This window comes from Amphibalanus amphitrite, unplaced genomic scaffold (assembly GCF_019059575.1).
Source record: "Amphibalanus amphitrite isolate SeventyFive unplaced genomic scaffold, NRLGWU_Aamphi_draft 001083F_arrow, whole genome shotgun sequence".
Classification (NCBI taxonomy): Eukaryota; Metazoa; Arthropoda; class Thecostraca; order Balanomorpha; family Balanidae; genus Amphibalanus; species Amphibalanus amphitrite.
In genome coordinates this window covers 157,266-179,060 of record NW_024882577.1, presented here as the reverse complement: position 1 = coordinate 179,060, position 21,795 = coordinate 157,266, and the positions used below count along the sequence as shown (strand labels likewise).

Genomic DNA, 21,795 nt, shown 5'->3' with positions numbered 1-21,795 from the left:
AGTATGCATGTTGTTGGGTATAATCCACTGTGAGACTACGAATCAGGTGTAGCACATCTGTTGTGCGAGGCGAGACTGACAGCGAAGTGATGGATACCAGACTCGAAGGAACGGTGACCGGAAACTACCAACATCCGGTCTGCATCGTGGGCGGAAGACGTGACTGAAGGGTGTGAGGCGGGCTGGGATGGGGTGAAGGGAGTAGTAAGTGGCGTAGTAATGGAGTGTTGTTGTGGTGCAGACTGCAGAGGTTATGGGTGACGAAGGGTGCTCTGGGAAAGGGAGATCGGTGTCAATAGTTGAACCGTCGCTGTGGCTGTGATCATGTGGCAGTGGCAGTGTTGGCGTCAGCCTATCTGTTTTTGCGTCAGTGTTGGCGACGGTGCTGTTAGATCGCTTCCGATGTTGGATTGCTTAAAATGCATTTTAAAACGGTGCTAACGTATGCGTTCGTACCAGTGTCGTTTCCGACGTCATGGCCACTTAAATTGTCGAATGGCTCGTTTCCTCTTTTTTCCTGCATTGCCACTAATTTTCCGCCTAGATCACAATATTTCCCTGATTCACCAAGGCCATCCCGTGCTTTGTCATTATTATCCTCCTTTTCCCCACCTTCATCCCATGGCTGAGGGTTGAAATTCGGTCACCCCGGCCACCTTATGACCTCTCTCACTCCTCTGATAACCCTCCGCTCTGCCAAATGGCCACCCTCGCCCGTGGGCGACCGCCACTCATCGGTCGTCAGAACACCGCTGCCAGCGTCTGACGACACTCGAGTAGGGCTGGGGGCGAGTCTCAGAAGTCTTGGAGTGGTTTGGAGAGCCGGCTTTCGTGGGTGAAACGACTTGGGCGGCGACTGGCTGAGGCGGAATTTATGGTCGAGTGACCGGCCGGAGAACCGCCCTTTGAGCTGACGGTTTTGTGGGGTTACGTGTCGACGGTGGGGTGGAGAACAAGTTGTCGAGAGCTGACTGTCGGATTTCCAATTGCGTGATCGTTCTGTTGACATGTTATTTAGCTTCGCACGACTGGTCGAAATCCGTGACAGATTATCGTGGCTAACTCAGAAACCAGGACGAAAATGATAAAATTTGCTACGGGAAGTAGTCGCAAATTACACAACAATCTTGAAATATTTGATTAGGCCCACTAAATCCGGTTTTACGAGCGTTATTGCCCAATTTTATTGTTTAATTTCGATGTTATTGCCCCGCTGACCACTGCCCTCTCCCCCTGTTTCAGTCATAGTACAAACATAGCACGTGTGGCGGCGTCGGAGGGGAAGGAGCCCTAGCTCGACTCTAATGGTGTTCGGCGGCGGGGCGGCGCGGCGCGGAGACAAACCTGGCGCGATGGCGGCGCACGGCGCGGATACAAACCACCATGAGGAGGCCAGTCGCATGCTGGAGACAGCCCTCCAGCAGATGGATAGCATCATCGCCGGTAGGTGGCAGGAGCGGCGCTGCCGGGACCTGGGGGAGAGGCCAGAGGCGTCTGACTTTGTATCGTGTGTTATGCTGTCTTTTGTTTGTTTGTTCTTTTTTTTGCTGAGAGTTACCTATGGCTGGTGTTTCCACGTCATGTTGTCTCCTGGAATACCCTGCTATGTATTCTTCTGATCTCTTGCCTTCTCGATTCCGTCGAATACGTTTCATAGTATATCGTGAAGGTTTAACCGGATCTGACCTATGGTTTGGTCAATGGACGTGTTTTTTTTTCCTAATTTCCAGTATGAATTTTATGCTGCTGAACATAAATGTCGTTGAATGCTCAACGACTTACCATGCCGTCCACCCACAGCTGTTTGAAACCATTCTGTTTGGTACAGCTAGTCGCTTGGGATTTTTTTTTCTGGCGGTTAACGCAGCGAGTTCATTTTCCGACGCGTCACACCATCCGTAAATCATACCTCCCTGTGTGTGAACCACTGTGTCATGGTGTCTGTCGGGTTTTAGGGAGCATCTCAGGCCTGCCAGGACCAGTGAATGAGGGTGATTCTACGGGAGGTATGTTGAGCGTAGTTTTTGTCAGCTTCCTGTGGCTAACCTCACGCTTATTGGGACACACCGCTGGAACTAGGACAACGCACAACGCACCGGTATGGGACAATTGTGACTACCACAGGCTCAGAGTAGACGAGACTAATGCCCAAGGCCCTATATACCCTAATGCCATGGATGTGTTACATTGTAGGCTGTAGCACATGTTTTTGACACATTTTTAGTAACAAATTGATGGTATCGGAAAATTGTGACTACCACAGCCTCAGAGTAGACGAGACTAATGTCATGGATGTGTTGCACTGTAGGCTGTACCCACTGGCGGATCCAGGCTTGCGTTTTGGGGGGGGGGCAACTCATGCAGGAGCCAAACCTAGGGTACCCCCAAATCCTGTTTTCTCATCGGATTTAGGCCACTTATTTTTCGTCACAGCCCTGACACTATGATTTTTTTTTAACTAAAAAGAAAAATATATAAATGGTAGCCCACCCGACCCATGCCTTTATATTACTTTGTAAACACTTACCATTGTTTTTATCGACCAGTTAAAGGGACCCTCCCACCTTAACATTAGATTTGAGCTGAGATAGCCAAAATGGGGTCCCTGGCTCACAATTACCGGTTTCGGCACGCACTCACAACATCGAGAAATGCCTTAAATCGGAAATATTGAATTTCAAAATTGCAGCATTTTGATTCAGAGGGGCTAATGCTTTTGGATACCCCTCTGAATGTGTGACGTCAGCGGAGATCTAATGATTTTTTAATATTTTACTAAAACGTTTGGTAGCATGCGGTGGTATAGGCTGCTTTGCGCGCAACAAATGCCGCACTTTCAAATAAAGTCGCTAGGAACAGCAGCGGATATCCCAAAAAGTAAACAAAAATAAAAGTCTAATCTCTTGAAAACCGGTGAATATTTTTCGATAAAATTTGGTAGATATTCGTTTTCGCCCTTTCTGAACCTAGCGACATCACTTTCATGCCAATTCATTAACATTTTTTTAAGGTGGGAGGGTCTCTTTAAAGGTAGCGTGCCACCTTTGAAAGATTTCCCATTTTATTTTTCCTAGGATAGGAAGCTTCTGTTTTTACCTAATATCGCAAAAAAAAAATCAAAAATGGGCCTGGAATAGTGCCTTTTTCGCCTAAAAGTTTATCGGTTTTTCGATATGTATAACAACTGTAGTGGGCTGACCTGCAAACAGGCGTCGGCAACAATCGCGAATGGGGCGCACATGTGACAATAAGCAAAGGTCATTATAGAGTTACGACGTACGGGAATGAGTTATCAGCTGTCTAATCGTAGACAACAAAATGTCGAGCCTTAAACTGTAAGCCTGTATTGGTATTGTTTCTTTTATTTGGCTGTCGAACATTATTTATGGTTTGAAATATGATTTTCTGTAAAATAATTGATATGAAAAAGCCGTCTCTTAAGTTATGGCCCCATTTCACCACACGCAAGTGGCAGAAATGACAATGATCAGCTGACGCATTTATCTTGGCCGAAGTCAGAGCGCGCGGCCCGACGCACCACCACCGCACCACGAAGTATGGGCCCCGGTAACGTGAGGTAGCCGAGTCGGGGCAGCGTGCGCTGACCCAAGCCGGGGCCGCAGCGTTGGGCGCGGTCTACCGCATCCCCGCGGGCAGCCCCGGGCTATCACATGACACCGGGAGGACGCGCGGCCCCGGCTTGGGTCAGCGCACGCTGCCCCGACTCGGCTACCTCACGTTACCGGGGCCCTGGCTTTGGGCGCGGTCTACCGCACCACCTAACAGGCGTGTTCGAAACCGCAGGAGATGATGATGAACGGGTTTATCGAAACTTGATTGGATGAGCATATCGGTAATAGCGATTTCAGTGTGTGCATTTATTGTTCATAGTGGTGTGAAATGTGGTTGGGGTACGACCGACAACCCGTCGGGGCGAATTTCGCACTGGGATACTCAAAATTTGAAGAATTTAAGACGTTTCCATGAGTTTTGAAGGTATGGATAAGTTCTATAAATCCGGTTCTCCTTATCTGGGCCATTAACTCCATACGGTCCAGGAAAGCTGGCACACTACCTTTAAAGGGACCCTCCCACCTTAACATTAGATTTGAGTTGAGATAGCCAAAATGGGGTCCCTGGCTCACAATTACCGGTTTCGGCACTCACAACATCGAGAAATGCCTTAAATCGGAAATATTGAATTTCAAAATTGCAGCATTTTGATTCAGAGGGGCTAATGCTTAGGAATACCCCTCTGAATGTGTGACGTCAGCGCAAATATCTAACGATTTTTAAATGTTTGACTAAAACGTTTTGTAGCACGCGGTGGTAGATGCTATTTGCGCGCAACATCTGCCGCAAACGCCGCACTTCTAAAATAAAGTCGCTAGAAACAGCGGAGATCCCAAAAAAGTAAACAAAAGTAAAAGTCTAATATCTTGAAAACCGGTGAATATTTTTCGGTGAAATTTGGTAGATATTCGTTTTCGCTCTTTCTGAACCGAGCGACATCACTTTCATGCCAATTCATAAACTTTTTTGAAGGTGGGAGGGTCCCTTTAACCCGCTTCGAGTCAGTGCTTGGGTCCCTTTGCGGGCCGGGAGGTGGTAAAACAGCCCTGTCTAACTCGGCTCCTGGGCCACGCCCTGATTGAACTATGTTTCATTATCGTTTGGGGGAGGGGGAAAACGGGCCACTTTAGGCCTCTGGGAAGGGGGCATGGCCCTAAATGCCCCCTCCCTGGATCCGCCAGTGTAAGAAGAGACCATTGGAGCTGCAGTTGGGTACCTCAGACATCAGGGTACGCCCTCAGATGTATGTATAGGACTCGCATGGAGACCTCTTATGCTATAGTGTACTGAAAGGACCCAAAGGAGCCTGTCTATATGGGCTCCCGGAGATAGACGTGGGCCCTCAGGAGCCCGCCAGAGCCCCAATGAGGGATAAGTGAGGGATACCAAGTGCCTGCAATTGCATATTGCATAAGCCATAACGCCTTTACAAATCAATATATTATGCATCAGTGGCAGATCCAAGGGGGGCCACATGGGTCATGACCCCCTTGGTGCCCGGGGGCACCACAGGCCTGTCAGGGGCACCACCGGCCTAGTAGGGGCACCACCAGCCCGCCAGGGGCACCACAGGCCTAGCAAGGGCACCACGGGCCTGTGAGGGGCCCCACAGGCTTGTCAGGGGCACCCCAGGTCTGTCAGGGACACCAGAGACCTGCCAGGGGCGCCGCCGGCCTCGCAGGGGCACCATGGGCCTGTCAGGGACACCAGAGGCCTAGCAGGGGTACCACAGGCCTTACAGGGGCACCACCGGCCTTGCAGGGGCACCTTGGGCCTGTCAGGGGCACCACAGTCCTGTCAGGGCCCAGGGGCACCAGCGGCCTAGCAGGGGCACCACAGGCCTGCCAGGGGCACCACCGGTCTAGCAGGGGCACCATGGGCCTGTCAGGGGCCCCACCGGCCTCGCAGGGGGCACCACCGGCCTCGCAGGCATCACGGCATCACGCAGGGGCACCTTGGGCCTGTCGGGGGCATCACGGGCCTGTTGGGGGCACTTTAGGCTTGTCAGGGGCACCACAGTCCTGTCAGGTCCCAGGGGCATCAGCAGCCTAGCAGGGGCACCCTAGGCCCGCCAGAGGTACAGCCCACCGCTAAAGTAATGTAGGGTTTTACCAAACTCAACGGTTGGCTTTGACTGGCGATTGTTTAATGCGAAGTGATTGAAAAGAAGATGTCAATAGCTAAAGTTGCAGCTGCAAGGGTGACGATACATATAAGCTACATTCAAAGTTTCATTGTAGTCTGGCTAATCGTTCCTAAGCTTCAGAAGCAGAACATACCCATGACTGAAACCCCACATTACTTCTGCTGTGGACTGTACCACAGGCCTGCCAGGGTCCAGGGGCACCACAGGCCTAGCAAGGGCACCACGGGCCTGTCAGGGGCACCTCAGGCTCCCGTGCCCCCCCCCCCCTCCCCCCCAGATCCGCCAGTGATGCCACACCACGCGAAACACCGCCAACTACCAGCTGCCGCGCCATAAACACGTGCCAACTGCCAACAACAGTCTTTTTTTTTAAGGTCGACTCCGCTCGCGCAACTTTTGACTGACCCTCACTGCTACTATATTGCTTCCATATTATGCTGTGGAAAGCTTTACTTCACCAAGTGGCTAAAAACCTCCATCAAGGTATATTTTCTTAGCAATTTTTCTGGCGTTTTGGGGGGGGGCCAAACAGGCCACTTTAGGCCTTTGGGGGGGGGGCATGGCCCCCGTGGCCCCCCCCCTGGATCCGCCAGTGGCTGTACCTAGAACATGTTTTTGACACATTTTTGTAACAAATTGATTCGTTTTGTTTTTTGTCATAGTTTGTGTTGTATTTTGTGCCCGTCTCCTGTGGACCGGTTGATGGTAGCTCAGTACAGCTAATTGGTTGACAAGCTATGTGTTGGCGCTTCCTTTGAGTACAGACGAAAGTAAGGAAGCGATTGGACGCCGTAACTTGTGACCTCTCGTTGGTCTGTTGACTTCTGAATGAGCAAGTTAGGGTTTATGTATTGAAGTTCTTTCTTGCACCTTTTCCTATCATGTCTGGTGGTTGGTCTTCTATGCTGTGCCAACTGCCAATGTGCTTCTGGGACCTTTAGGGTGACGGGTGCTAACGCTGCGATTAGAAACTGTTCCACGCCCCAGCATATAATGCTCAATCTCATCGAACTCGTGCAGGACTAAAATCTTTGTCGCTCTGTACGTTACGCGGTCCACCATCGATCGATCCTATATCAAACATATCATATTTCTCTCTCCCTTCTCTCTTCCCCTCCTCACCTGTCACCTCCCCTCCTCTTCCCCTCTCTCCCTCTTCTCCTCCCTCTCCCCTCCACGTCAGCCCCGATGGAGCCACTTTCGGCAGCCAAACAATGCCACCTGCCCGGGTCGGTTCGGGCCCGGGGGGGAGGGGGGGGGGGGCGGGTGGAACACCGGCCGACTCTGCGGGCGCCGGTCGATATGGCAGCACCGATAGAGTGCGGCCAGATGGTCGGTGACGTCATCGTGACGGAGAGCAGGTCCGCGGGGCAGGGGGGGGGGGGGGAAGGTGACGTGTGGGTGTGTTGGTATTATGATGGTCGGTATTTTGGTATTTGATTGCTCGTGTTGTTTGGTATTATATTGTGATGCGTTGCATAAGGGCTCGCTAGTTATTGTATTGAAATGTAAGAGAGGTGATGTTATTTGTTATATTTGTGTGAACTGTTCATTGTTCAGTGTCCATGTATCAGAATGGGACGTTCTAACCAAAAGATCGTATTGTAACCTTGAGATGTCACGTGATCCGCGTGGACCGGTCTGTATCCAACGAACGGATACGCTGGACTGTTGACGGAAGCGACTTCCTCGAAAGATAGCCAATGTGACCGCAAACCAGACTTCGCCAACGGAAAAAAGTAGTCGAAACTTGCTCTTTATTCAGGTTCTCTCACATTGCTCTGGAAATAAACAATACGAGTCCATCATCCCACTTTTTCCGCAGTAAACATTCCCAGACGTCACAACCTTGAAACTCTCTTGATCCGACTTGTTTGGTGTAATTCTACACCAACCTCTAAGCTCGATTTACAACATCACGTCACCGAGTTTCACCCATTTTTTCCGTGTGTGCGCTGCGACTGCACGGTACCGGCGATTATGATTCAGTCACGTCCTGGTCCGGCCGACGGTGTTTCGCGGAGCGTTAGTCACACAGTGAGTTCAGCCAGTCGTCACAGCGTGCCTGTGAGCCTTGCCACGGCGACGGTCCGTGCTAGGTGTGGGTTGTGGGAATACTGAGAAGTGCAACAGTGAGAAGTGAACCTAGCTTCGCTGACGGCTGACGGGCGGTAGATTGTGCGAGCGGTGTGTGCAGTGTTGCGTGTTTTGAAGTTTGCTGTGCTTTACTAAGCTGTTCTACTGTGCTGTCCACTGGGCTGGGCGACCTGCGTAAGTTGTAACAAAGTATGTTCAATGTTGGAAGGTACAATGTAAGTTCAGTATGTACAGAATTGTATTGTATTGCTCGTTTCTCAGTTCGTGTTTCCCAGTACTGTGCGGCGGTGTTCGCGCAAACGTGCCTGTGCCTTTATGAGACACGTGTTGTTTGCAGTTTATGCTGTACCGGTTCTGCCGTATCGTGCGGGAAGCATGTACTAGTAAACTGGGTTTCAGTATGCGTGTGTCTCTGTGTAGTCATGCCTTGTTTGGTGATAGTACACGGGGAGCACAGTGTATCACACGCACCTGTGTTTTGTCTGCGTGTCGTGTGGTGCCACCCCCTTGTCTGTATGTCTGTATGCCATGTGGTGCCGCCCTACGTCACCCGGACACGCACATATGCCTGTGTGTTGTGTAGTGCCTCCCTACACCTGCACAGTGCACACGTTTGTATATTGTGTCTCGTCACCCTACACCCGCACAGTGTGTATATCTTAATGCCGTGTCCCACAGGCACCGAACTGGAGCTGGCTGGGATGGAGGAGAGCGTTCGCAAGGAGCCACTGGCCCTGAGCGACCCCGTGTCGCAGGCAGCAGAGAGGCTCCGGCAGGCCATCACGTTGTCAGTGGTCAGTGGATGGGTCGAGGACAGGGAGGAGGAGACTATCAAATGGGTCAGCAATTGTAACTGGGGAGGTCGGGGTCAGGGGTGGGTGGGTCGGTGGGTCATACACTATCCGTGGACGGAACAGGGGCCCTGTTCGGTCGCTGTTTTTATATCAGCGTGCTGTCGGTTTTCCCCATATAAGGAAGTTATTGCTGGCGTTTCTTGGCCTCTCATTGGTCTAACGAATAGGCCACTTGAATTCGACCAATGAGGAGCCAAGAAGTAGCAGCATGCTCGCAGCCTGCTGATAAATAAATGGGGGGAGAACAGAGCTCTGGGCTGGCAAAAGGCGGGTCAGGAGCACTGTCTGGTCAGAAGAACTAGACAATACCTTGCCTGAGGGACTAGTTATAGGATGTGTGCTATCTCGCTATCTCGTTATCTCGTTTTCTCTGTTTTTGTGAGCGTAGTGTATCGGTGGGTAAATGAGCCCCTTCTTCAGCTATCAATGTCTGAAGGTAGATATGGATACATGTAGCGTGTACCATAGCTGCTCGAAATACCGTCGTCAGGCAGGAACCGTTAAGTGCATTTTGAAAAATTCATTTAGGCACTGGTACTACTGAAGTCATAACTAGTGAATTCGTGACAGTTTACGAGCGTCGATCAGCTGGTCAACCGATGTCTCTCACTTTTCTTGCTCAGTAAAGTGCGCTCTGTAGTCGTTCTACATAATAGCGACATGCTGATTTGTTGTTCTTTTAACCGCAGTGACAATGACGGTTCTTTGGCACGTTTCAGAAGAGCGCCAGCACGCCTTCAGAGACGGCCCTAACAGAGGAGACGCGTCACTTCCTCAGCACCTGGCTTGCCGGCAACAACAACAACAGTAGCAGCAGCAGCAATGGCAAGGTGAGTCCCTTGCCGAGACAGTCAGTGAGGCCGACAGCCGGGGATCGCACACAACACACAACACACAACACACAACACCGAGACTTCCTGGGACGGTCATTGGTAGTCCCAGTTTGGTGGCGAATAGGGTACAGATACGATGCATGTTTGCAAACGTAGATGAGGCGTTATGGTAGTTCGACGAGCTCCTTCCTGGCGGGACAGTACTGTCTGCCTGTGGCGAGGATGCTGCCGGCTTGTTGGATCGTTCATTGGCTTTATACCATGAACCATAGTGTCAGCGTTACTGGAAATTTGATGGAGCAATATTAGATTGTCTTGGGTTTCTACGTGCGGGTGGTTATAGGTAGTAGGTACTGCTGAACTAACGTTGCGAGTCGGATTATAATGGAACTGAGATGAACCATGATGCAGGTACTTTATACTAGATGAGTCCCCTCCACTTGGACTAGTGTCAGTTGGTCTAGTATCGTTTGGGCTAGTTCATTTGGTCTAGTGCTTTATTTGGTCTAGTGCCACTTGAGCTAGCTTCATTTGAGCTAGTGTCATATTTGGTCTAGTTCATTTGTGCTAGTTCCCGAAATTTATTTGAAATATATAGTTCCCTGAGATGCTCGGCCATGTTTACCATGAAAAAGTTCGGTCTCGTTGTCGTATATATTTCGTTCGTTCGATTATGTATAACATCTTGATAACCCGCCCAAATCTTGATGTTTCGGATTTAAACGTACAGTGTGATAGCATATCCCACGCCACGAAGGAATTCCGCCCGCTCTATGGTGCCTTCCGCTAGTCTGGTTATAAGTGTTGTCAGGCGTTTATTCATATTTTTAACAGTTTTCTTGGATTTTTGAACGTCATGAAAGCTGCCTCGTTAAGTTCTGTAAAAAAAATAAAATAACCGCAAAATCTTTTCCTCGTGAGTCTAATTATTGTGCCAAGCATGATAATACACCTCCATCATGGAAATGAGTCTGCTGAAAGCTAGACGAAATTACGGCACTAGACCAAAGGCACTAGCTCAAATGAATGGCACTTTGGCACTAGCTCAAACGAAACTAGCCAAACTGGCGCTAGACCAGCTGAAGCACTAGACCAATTGCACTAGCTCAAAAGGCACTAGACCAAATGATGCTAGACGAAGAGAGTGGCACCCATACTAGATGCTTTGGCATCGCATGGACTTGCCAGTCTCCATATGGCACCGCCTTAGCAGTACTCCAGCAGCTGCCTGGCCATCCCCCAGCCCTGTTCCGGCGCTCCAACCATCCCCGATCTGTGTCCGTTTTCCCGATCAGTGGGGACGGGGCACGGGCGATGACACGCCGGCCGCTGGCGGCTCGCTGGTGTCGGTTAGCGCTGTCTGTTCCGTCCCTCGACCGTGCGCGACTGTCGGCACTGGCGTGTTTCCGCAGAAGGAAAACAAACAGTCTGTCATCGACACCCGCCGTCCACCGCTGGGCCCTCCCCGGCTCATGGCTGACTTGAGTCAGGGCTACTTAGTTGGAAGACTCGAGTCATTTTGTGAGTATATGCCAGTTAAGCATGGCCATGGTATTGGTATGTCTTATCTACATTCCTCTTCAGCCTCCTAACTTCTTCTCTTTCGTTCATCGATGTGTGAACTGTCGACCTTTTCCGAAGACTCCTAGAATAGTCGCCAGGTGGCTCACGTCCTGTAGTGCGGAGGCGGTCTGTGTACGGTGGCGCCATCTTCGCCAGCCGATCGGAACGCCGTTGCCATGACTGCACCGACGTGAGCCAGCTTTGTCGATGGATAGTGGGCGTGCTCAGCGCAGCGAACTCTCAGCCAATGTAGTCGTTTATTGTGGTCTTTCAGGAGGTGTCGGAAGATTCATGTGGTGTGAGTCTGTTTTCTTGTAGACGGGCTTTACTCAGTGAACTGCACCCGTGTCGATTGGATATGTAAATTGGGACAAAATTGGCGTTAAAGAGGGCACGTAAAGACACTTTCCTCGTGGAAATACGACCAACACGAAAAACCGAAACACCTTCGGCAATTTTTTTGTGCTTTGCGCGGAAGTGGAAAGAAATTCCGAACTGATCGATAACAAAGTGCATACTAATTCGATGCGCCATTGGTAAGCTTATTATGGGAAACCTACAACGGTACTCTTGCAGTTAACATTGCAGAAATATATCAGAAATAATCCTGAAATACCCACTGATATTAGCCTCGAACTCGGGTGACTTGGTTATCTACCAGTTCAAAAATGGCTCAGAGTGGATCAAAGAAAACCCAGAACCAAGTGTTGGACCAGCTGGCGAAGGCGACCCATTTCAACCGGAACGAAATCGAGGCTCTGGTGCTCATGTTCAGGAAGACGCTGAGGCCGAAGACGGACAAGCTGGACCGCAGCAAGTTCCGTGACGTGCTCCACAACACCTTCGACATGACCGACGACATGCTGATGGATCGAGTGTTTCGCGTCTTCGACAAAGACAACGACGGCCTCATCAACATGGAGGAATGGGTGACCGGTCTGTCTGTCTTTCTGCGCGGCACGCTTCAGGAGCGCATCAACTACTGCTTCGCAGTGTACGACTTCAACGGCGACCAGTCTCTGGCGCGGGACGAGGTCTACCACCTCCTGAAGAACAGCGTCATGAAGAACCCCCAGGAGGAAGATCCTGAGGAGGGCGTGCGCGACCTCATTGACCTCGTCATGAAGAAGCTGGATGTGAACCACGACGGATTTGTGTCCTTTGATGACTACGAGGCTACAGTGAAGATGGAGCCCCTCTTGCTGGAGGTGTTTGGACCCTGCCTGCCGCAGCAGGAATCGCTAGAAACGTTCCTCACCACCTTTGTCGAGCCTAAGCGAACGCCCGGCTATGAAGGATAAATTCTTCTTTTTTTTTAGCTTATTTAACAAGACTCCTTCAAGTCGTGATGTATGTCAGCTGTATTGCGGTGCTATTCAATGCAATGAAAACGACGCATATTCGAATCCAGCTTAACTAGGATTGCTAGATGTTCCGTTCCGACTACCGTCACGTTTGTCGACGTCAATCCTAGTAAGTATGTTAACATTCCCCGCTGGCTGTGTAGTTCAGAATTTGACAAGCAGCTCATCTCGTTTTACTGTTATCCAAATCACTGCAGCTGCTCAAGTAATACAGCTGATGACCGACGTGGCGGTGTCTTGCTTCATTCACTGCTAGATTAGATGATTGAGATTTATTTTTGCCGACGATGCGTGCCCGCTGGATCTGCTCGGGCCAGCGCTGGCGGTGGGGGGATGTCTGCCCTGCTGACGCTGACGGCGAGTCTGAGTCATTCGAATTGCCTTGATCAGCCACTGGGTGAGACCGCGAGACTACGGTGGATGAGCGGATTTAATCAAACGTTAACAATTTCAAAATACCTTAGTATTTGTATCATCGCTAGATGGATGAGATCTAAATACACATACTGCTTCGGATGTTTTTCTTCTCGTCGTTTTCCAGCGCCATGAACAATCAACACATTGGGTACATTACGGATGTTGACCTTCGTTTACGTCATCTGTGTCTTCACGTGGTGCTGCCACCTTGGCACTGAACCGACCCCAGTCCACTCTCGTTGACACGATTAATAGTGCTGACATCCCGGCACGCTGCAGCGCTCTGCGGGTCGGAGTTAGGGGCTCGGCCAGACGGCTCCACCCCCAGCTGTGCAGAGGGCAGGGGGCGTGGTGGTAGAGTTAGACTGGGAGGTTTAGGGTGACGGGGAGGGGCGGAGCGCCGATGGAGTTGTCGTGTTTTGCCGGGGGCGGTCCGTTTCCGGCGTCTCTCGGGCACGTGTCGCTCCGGTTGGCCTCCACCGACCGTTGTTGCTGCGAGCTGCGGCGGCCGACGGGCGGGGGCGGCGCAGGCGCGCTCGGCGCCGTCGGCCGGCCGCCGCCGCCGCCGCCGGCAGCCAGTGCCACTGCCATGCCCGGCCGCGATCCGTTCTCCGTGCCGGCCGGAGCGCGCTCCTGGCTCAGCGATGTGCTCGAGAGCTCGCCGGCGCCGGCGCCCGTGCCGGCGCCGGCCGGTGTCGTGTCCAGACTTGTGCACTCGTTCGAGCGAGGTGAGTTCGCGCCGGAAGAGTCACCGCCGCCGGCGCGACGCGAGGCGCCCGCTCAGGACGTCCACGCGGACTACAGGAGCATGATCGCCGCGCTGGATCGCTATATCGAGGCGCGTGACCAGCGCCGCGCCGCCGCCGCTGCCGCCGAGCCGGCTGGCCGCACACCGTCGCCGCTTCCCTCTGCCGGCTCCACGCCTCCCGAGGTACGCCGGATCACGGGGAAGCCTCCTCGGCCGCGTCGCGCCGCGTCTCCCGCTCGACCTCAGCCGGCGCCACACCAGCCCCCTCCGTCAGTGAGCGTGACTCCTCCGGTACCTCGTGTCGGCGTGTCACCACCGGCGCTCTACCCAACCGCGTACCCGGCAGCCTACCTGGCCACGCCGCAGTACGCCCAATACGCCCAGTACGCGGCGCATCCAACACACCCTTCATATGCGCACCTGGCTCCGATACCGTCTGTCGCTTCTGTGGCCTACGGGGGACCGTGTGCGCCTCTCTCCCAACTGGCGCCGCTGGGGTACGAGCCCGGCTGGGCGGACCAGCCGACCAGGAAGAGATCTTCCAGCTTCGACTCAGCGCTGGAGGAGATCAGAGCCCGCTACGGCAGTGGGGAGAGCCTCTGCTGGCCGGCGGCGCCACACTGCGCCGGAGGATGGGGTGGATCCTGTGGAAACATCGCAGGATGTAAGGTCAGTGGAAGGTCAAGGGCTGTGGGTCGGTGACAGGTCAAGGCCACGGGCGCTGACGGGTAGGAATACTATCCTTTGACTGGAAACTGGTTATTTAGTCGTATATTTTCGCTCGCTTTTGTAACCCTGAAATGTCTCTGGCATTCCATTATTAGTATGGGTTTAAGAGCCTTGAGCGCCTATTGGCAGCAACGGGAACAATGCCATTCTTCGACTAGATTGAAACTATTTACCTTCTTGTGTATTTTGGATCTCTTTTGAGACTGAACATCCATCTTTTTCGCACGGGTTAACAGCGCTATCTTATTGGTGTGGCCCCTTCTGTACGCTCATTCGCTCAAGTGAGCCGTCTCGCCTGTCGGTACTGGCGTTCGGTTGCCAGCGACAGTCGAACTCGTGCCACTGCCAACAATTTGCGCAGTATATTAGGGTTGCTGCCCGATGGAGACGTCTATACGTGGCAAGCTGCTTAGAGCTGCAGCTCGGATTGTGTGATTGCACAGGCTGTGCAGCTCAAAGTTTTGCGGTTTTAGGCGATTCAAACCATAGTGTCATCAAAGGGTTGCGTGGGAGTTTTTGAAGTATTCACAGGTCTCTGATGTGTGACTGACTTGTCGCCTTGCTTCAAACTGTGTGTGCAGCACACACGCCTCCAGCTGTGTGTGCTTTGACGAACTCTCGTAATTGAATTAGTGTGCTCGATAACTGCAATAACTCGCGGCATCATCAGCTGGCTCGCTGCACGAACTCGTCTGATTCTCCATGCGACCACTGGCTGTAGGGTGTTTGTTGTAAGATCCGATGCATAAGGCGATATAGGAGACACATTAGGCCGCTCCAGCGATCGGAACACCTCCGCTGTATCGGCTGTCAGGTCCGGGATGGGTTGAGGCGCAGCCGATGGATCATGTGCAGCGTGCAGCCCGACGCTCCCGCCAGTGTCCGGTAAACCGGGGAAGGGGAGTCGGGACTGAGATCCGGATGTGGTCCCACTTCGACCAGCTGATGGGAAACCCGAGGCTGGACGGTGGGATGGTACGGCTTTTGTGATTTACGGTTAGTGCCCTAGCATTGTTTGTGGAAGGTAATAGCAGATCTAGAAGTCGATAACTCAAATTAAATTTTGAATAATAAACTCGCCCCTGTCTCTCTCTCTCTCTCTCTCTCTCTCTCTCTCTCTCTCTCTCTCTCTCTCTCTCTCTCTCTCTCTCTCTCTCTCTCTCTCTCTCTCTCTCTCTCTCTCTCTCTCTCTCTCTCTCTCTCTCTCTCTCTCTCCCCCTCTCCCCCTCTCCCCTCTCCCCTCTCCCCTCTCCCCTCTCCCCTCTCCCCTCTCCCCTCTCCCCTCTCCCCCTTTCCCCCTCTCCCCTCTCTATCTCTCCTTCCCTCCCTCCCTCCCTCCCTCCCTCCCTCCCTCCCTCCCTCCCTCCCTCTGTCGCCTTCCCCGCCCGCCCCCCGCGTCTGTCCGAGTTTCGTGCAGACTGATCACACTGTTGCTCTGACGTTATCTAGGCTTGAAGGACGAGTCACTTGATGACCTGGCCAGTTGCGGCTAACGAGTAACGAGGCCTGTTGGTCTTGTTAGCTCGACCGTTTTACTGGGTGGTCTTTGCTGTTTGATGCATCCAGTCCCAGTGGTTCAGCTCGGGATAGCATGCAGACATTTCGATTGGCCGTGAGTTTTTGGAAGAAGCATGATCACATTCTTCATTAAAAGATAGCCACGTCCCACTTAGGGAATGAGGTGTATAATCGTCTATGATGCTCAAATAATCATACGGCTATCATTTGTCCAGTTTCTAACGGCATAGCTGAAATATGTCTTTGTTTATTTTAGTGACGAGAAAAAAAAAACTGTCGCTGACATAGAGTTATGTTCTAGTAAATATTCGTGAATGTGAGTCAATTAAAGTGTCTTTGGCAGGATGACACGGCACCTGGTGTGTCCGTCAACATGTCACTGCTGACAAATGACACACATATGCGCCGCTGGCCCCATGGTTTTATCTGTGTTTGTCTTTATTTAACTCGCACATATTTTACACTAGCCAAGAGTAACAAATGAATAGATGCAACACGGCACATGGTCTCGCAGATAGATGAAATCATCGTGCTGGTCAAACGATTCAGCTGTCTACTGGTTGTGTTTCCATCTGGGTGGTGGCATCCGTTTCGTTCGTTTTATCTCTGTTGATCAGATGTTTGAACGATTAGTCATTGCCCTTTATATTTTCTTAGGGCGTGTTGACTGAGTGCTAAGGCGAGTTGATCCTTCAGACTCCCGTTGAGAATCAAGAGTCCGTCATTGTCGTGATAGTCTGTCGGAGTGTTATCATCTTCTGGCTCTCAGCCCGGCCTGGCGACCCTAGTGTTGGTAAGTCTGGTCTGGTCTAGTAAGACTAACCTTAACGTTTGTAAATAATCAGACATGATTGAGTTTTATTCACGATCGATGGCAACACAAGTCAAATTCCTAAAACCAGACGTTTCGGCCACAGGGTGCCTTCGTCAGTGGACACTACAGATTAAATTAAAAACACATAGTATCAAAAACAATCGGTATAAATCGTTCGAAGTCGACACATCGGGCACATCGCATTTCGAAACATGTGCCCGATGTGTCGACTTCGAACGATTTATACCGATTGTTTTTGATACTATGTGTTTTTAATTTAATCACTAGTGTCCACTGACGAAGGCACCCTGTGGCCGAAACGTCTGGTTTTAGGAATTTGACTTGTGTTGCCATCGATCGTGAATAAAACTCAACTAACCTTAACCTATGAGGACATGAGTCGACAGATCAATGTATTTGGGTGTTCTGGTCTACATACATACACTGGTAAAGTGGCATCAAGAGGACCTATATACTATATAGTGTATTTTGGCTCCGTCTGATCTGCTTTTTCGGTGTATCAGTGTGCAGTAGGGTGATATGCTACCCGGTCCTACCCCTACCAATCCCGTATAATAGTCCACCAGTCTATCGGTCTGATGGACTCTGTTGGGAGTCTGGTGGGAGTCTGTTGGAAGTCTGCCTGTAGTCTGGTAGGAGTCTGATAGCAGTCTGATAGTAGTCTGATGGAAGTCTGGTCCGGTGAGGTCAGCTGGTCGGGTCAGGCCGGGCCGGCCGGGGCAGACAGCTCCGCTGGAAACGGTCCAGCCTCCCCTGCGACCCAGCTGGCACGGCTCCTGTTTTCTTTACCGTCCCACCGACCCGCGCCTCCGAACCCCAACCGGCCGGGCGGCAGCCGCCTCAACACGGGATCCTATCGCATTCCGGTGGGCTGGTGCTGGGGGAGGGGGGCTGTTCCGGTGTCGGTACTGGTTCCATGTCTGTTCTTGAAGCTTTGGGCAGTGGACAATGACTGGAAGCTGGCTTGGTGTGTGGGTGACTGATAAGCAAGTGGCAGTGCAGGCTGCTGCTAAGAACCTGAAAAAGCAAAACGAATATCATAATTTTTAAGCACTAAAACACATTGGAATCTGCAGCCGTCAACGTAGGTGGTCTTGGCCCACCCTGAATGTTTTAAAGCGTGTGTCAATTCACGTGCCAGCTATCATGATGCAAACATGACGGCTGGCAGGCTGCAGACTCAAGACATATCTTTTTCCTTGAGGTATCGCATCGGATTGTTTGATTAAAACCTGATCCGGTGTCCTCTGGCTACGAATTGGCTCTTGTGCGTGGTCTATGACGCATGTAGAGCCCCATAGGCGGTATCGGCCGCTTCATGTCGGTCGGGCCAGGGCATTCGGCCAGCTCTCCGTGCAGTTCTGCCTCTGGTGACTATGGCTGAACTAGAGCTTCTGTGTTCCACCGTTAGGGGGCCGTCGAGTGATCATTCTCCGTGGCCGCCTACTGTCGCTCGCATGTAATGTATCGTTGGCAGCCGGGTGTATTTTTGCCACCGCGACCCTTGTGTTCCCAGAGAACCTCTGTTTTCTGGCTAGCTGAATGATAGTATTTGTTCTAGACTAGTTAGCTGAACATCGACATGACGATATGTGTGATGACAAAAATATTAGCGTGACCTTTGTAGTCGGCGCGCCCTAAAGCCCTAATGAACAAACAAGCGATATAAACTTACCACCTATACTAGTGGCCACTTTTATCGCCAACTTATCACTTTTTTCTTGGCCGTAGTCAAAAGTTCAACCTTCTTCATGTCGAGTATAGTCGCCTGTTGTTTTGTGTTGCATGTCATATTGGGTGCGTAAGTTTAACAAATATTGACCTTCCTATTAGGATCAAGTTATCGGTTGCGTGCCGTAATGAATGTTTGGGCTACATTTTGCATCGTCAGTTGCGTAGCATTTTGCTTCATTTTGCATCATAAGCGCTACTCGACTTGTGAATTAGCGGCGAGTGCCTGAGGGCACGCAGCGGCGCTACACCGAGCACAGCTAAACCCGAACGTATTGCCGCTAGATGGCACCAGCGGACATTGCCTGTATCTATGCTGTGCCGCAAAGCGTGCGCGGACACCCGGCACGGGTTGGATGTCTCAATTGATGATACGTTCAAATGCTGATGGAACGCCTAATTAGGGCGACCAAATGGAAAAGGCCAAGCCGTTAACGAATGAAATCAACCATGTAATGCTGTCGCATCTGTATTAGGCATATTTTATTTAGTAAATTTTACTCTGAAGATACCTACGTGCAATTGTACCTACTGCCTCCATCTTAATAATGCAGGCCATGGTTTCATTGTTATTCTCTTTGATCGCCATTTTGTTTTGTTATTCGTTTTTTGTTTTGATTATTTATGTGTCCCGTGGCGACTGTCGAAGGTCTGCATTTTCACCTCATTTGGCATGGCAGCGTATGTACAACATTCTTGGCGGGACGCACTGGTAAATTGAATATTCTCCGACAACAGTCACATTTATTTACGTCCCTCATGGTTCTAAGGTCTACTTTTGACACACTGTATTCGACACATACATACAATAGTTAGACGGATCGTGCTCTAGTAGTTATTGAGTTCTAATGCAGACTCAGGTACACGAATCAGTGCGTCACACATTGTAAGTCGAGTCACGGCTCACTTACCTTTTGACCCGGATAGCTGAAGGATCGGCGAGTGCTTGTGTGTTGGTGGTGAAGTCGATCCTTCTTTTCATCTGATATTGTTGGTGTCGACTTCACAAAGCAGATTGCAGGAAACATGAGTTCACTTATGACTTGTTCCGGTATTGTGCAACTTCTGTGCTCTTTGAAGCTCGCTTATTCGTCATATTTAATGTGCGTGCTGCGAAAGGCACAGTGCCAGAATATGAGAGTAGGAAGCTCACATCAAACTCTGAGTGCTATTTTTAGCGTGCGTTTCTTCTGTACCAGACCAATTTTGAGTGACACATGAGCCGTGGCCAACCGTCTGTTATGTGCATACCGGTTCCTTTCTGCTAGCTTTTTCTCTGGTAGCTACCTACCACTATGCCACTACCACAACGTGGTATCCATGCCTTCCCCAATCAGTCTGTTTCTCTGCGTGACAGCCGTGAAAGGTAAGTGATTTTCATGACACAGACCATCAACAGGGACGGCTCCCTCGCCGTGACAGGCGCCGCTCTGGGGTGCGTCGTTGCCGTCGCGGGCCGGTCAGCTGCTCCGTCGGCTCCGACGGCCGTCGGTGCCGTCTGTCGGCCAAGGTAAACAGCGGGCGACGACGGGGCGCCGGACGCCGGCCGACGATCACGCCGATGATTGGCGTCGACGGCGTGGGCGGAGGTGTGGTGGGGAGGGAGAGAATACTGCGATGCAATGTCGCACGGTTTCTGTGCCTGAGAGGAGGGTGGATTCCGTCGCTACCTTGATAGGGCTTCTGAGTGATGTTCGAGAAAGACTGACGCTGTGACATCCAGACTCAGACTGCGAACGCTCGCGCCGCGCGTGCCTGCGTCTGGTTTGAAGTGCGGTCTCGTTCCGCCTGCTCTCATCCGCGGAGCATACTGCACGCATCTCTGCCGCTCCGGCGCCGCCGTCCTGCCGTCGTTCCCCCGTCGGCCGCGGCCGGGGCGTTGTTGGCGCTGCGTCGGCCGGTGTCGGTCGGTTTTGGCCGGGCGGCCGCTTACCTGGCGTACCGCCGCGCCGCCGCCGCCGCCGCCGCCGCCGCCGCCGCCGCCGCCGCCGACGCCAGTGGGGCCCGTGCCGCGCCCGAGGACGGCCATGCCCGACAGCAGGGCGCGTGCCGGCGAGCCGCCGCCGCGTGCCGGCTCCAGCGACAGTGAGAGTGAGCAGGTGACGACGGAGACTACCTCAGAGAGCGGCGCCGGAGACACCAGACTGCGCCGCTCCGCCTCGCGGCCGGACGGGGTGTTTCTGACAGAGCCGCCGCCGCCGGCGCCTCCCGCAGTCTCCCAGGCCAGCGCCGCAGCGAGGAGACAGCACAAGAAGAGGAGGCAATCCGGTCTGTGTGGTGGCTGTGATGTGGTGCTTTGAGGGATGTGAGGGGGTGGGTTGAGAGGTTATGCAATGTGCCGGAAACGGGAGGGAAGGGGAGGGGTGGGATAGTTGTGGGAGGGTTAGAAGGAGGGTCTGGAGTTCAAGGGTATATGAGGAGAGTTATGACTGAAGAATAGGGACTGGGAAGGCCAATTTAAGGGTTGGCAAACCTTCTAAACCACGGTACTTTTGAAGAGCCGCAGTCGAGCGGCAGCGGAGAGGGCGTCCTACCCGCAGTGGACGGCCATTTGTTTTGTTTTGTTTTCTTAGCGTGGCGTTTAGTGTGAGTCAGTGGCTAAATTGGACCTCCAGCCTCGACCCCGCCTCATCCAACTCCGGAAGTCGCGTCAGACCGCCGACCGCAGTTGCAAACGTGGCACGTGGAGAACCCATGGACACGTGCGGATGAGGATGACCTCCGCTGTCCTCTGCCCGATTAGCTCATCTTGCTCTTCACTCCTTCATTCATTCATTCTGACCTGGTGGCCTCTTCATTCATTCATTCTGACCTGGTGGCCTGTCCTGTATATTTCCTGACCACCTCCCTTGTCTTGTCGCTCTACCTTGTTGTCTCCTGTGACAGGTGACCTGTCAATCTGCACTCTCCTGTTCTCTTGTCCTACACAGTTCGCTCACTGGCAATCTGTGCGCCACGCACAGCTGACTGCAAACAATGCCACCGTGTGCGTGCTGTCTTGCTGGGGGGGGGGGGGGGGGGACGGTGGGAGGACTGGATGGTCTGTGGTGTCCCTTGTGGGTGGGCTTGGCGTAGGTTTTGAACCTTGGTATGAGCACCGACCACAGTTCTACGGTCCATTGGGATTTTATCTCTCGCTGTGGGCCCCTTTTCCTAGGGGTGGAGTGCAATGCGGCCCATGGGTTTTATGTCGGTCCAAAATTTTGACTCTTCTTGGTTCCTGCGGCTTTATGGCTCTGTGGCTGGCTTCCTGGGTTAGAACTCCCTGCACAGCCACACCTGGCGGCTCAATAATGTCTTATAGATATCGGGTCCATTCCCCGACCATCGCCTCTTTCATGAGTGTTTAGGCCCCGCAGGTGTGCCCGTGGGTGTAATGGCAGAACG

The 21,795-nt window shown here is 52.1% G+C and overlaps 2 protein-coding genes across 25 annotated transcripts in view; both read left to right on the top strand.

Annotated features, from left to right (window-relative positions):
* The window catches only part of LOC122369903 (liprin-beta-1-like), a 50,286-nt gene that overhangs the window by 4,546 nt on the left and 23,945 nt on the right, over positions 1-21,795 (top strand). For 7 of the 24 annotated variants that reach the window (XM_043345033.1, XM_043345035.1, XM_043345027.1 and 4 more), the window contains exons 2-5: positions 1,243-1,443; positions 1,956-2,006; positions 8,495-8,610; positions 9,390-9,500. In XM_043345033.1, coding sequence (XP_043200968.1) covers positions 1,305-1,443; positions 1,956-2,006; positions 8,495-8,610; positions 9,390-9,500 — 417 coding nt within the window. In that variant the 5' untranslated portion in view covers positions 1,243-1,304. Of the gene's footprint in view, positions 1-1,242; positions 1,444-1,955; positions 2,007-7,747; positions 7,991-8,494; positions 8,611-9,389; positions 9,501-13,255; positions 14,265-20,419; positions 20,677-21,795 lie in introns of those variants that run through there. The other 17 variants (XM_043345037.1, XM_043345040.1, XM_043345031.1 and 14 more) reach the window with 7 other exon arrangements.
* Positions 11,516-12,655, top strand: LOC122369905 (EF-hand calcium-binding domain-containing protein 1-like). The gene has a single exon (XM_043345045.1). The coding sequence runs from the start codon at positions 11,735-11,737 to the stop codon at positions 12,365-12,367; it is 633 nt and encodes a 210-aa protein (XP_043200980.1). The 5' UTR covers positions 11,516-11,734; the 3' UTR covers positions 12,368-12,655.

Excerpts from the sequence above, each read along its gene's own strand:
- LOC122369905 (XM_043345045.1), top strand. The coding sequence starts at position 11,735 with ATGGCTCAGAGTGGATCAAAGAAAACCCAGAACCAAGTGTTGGACCAG.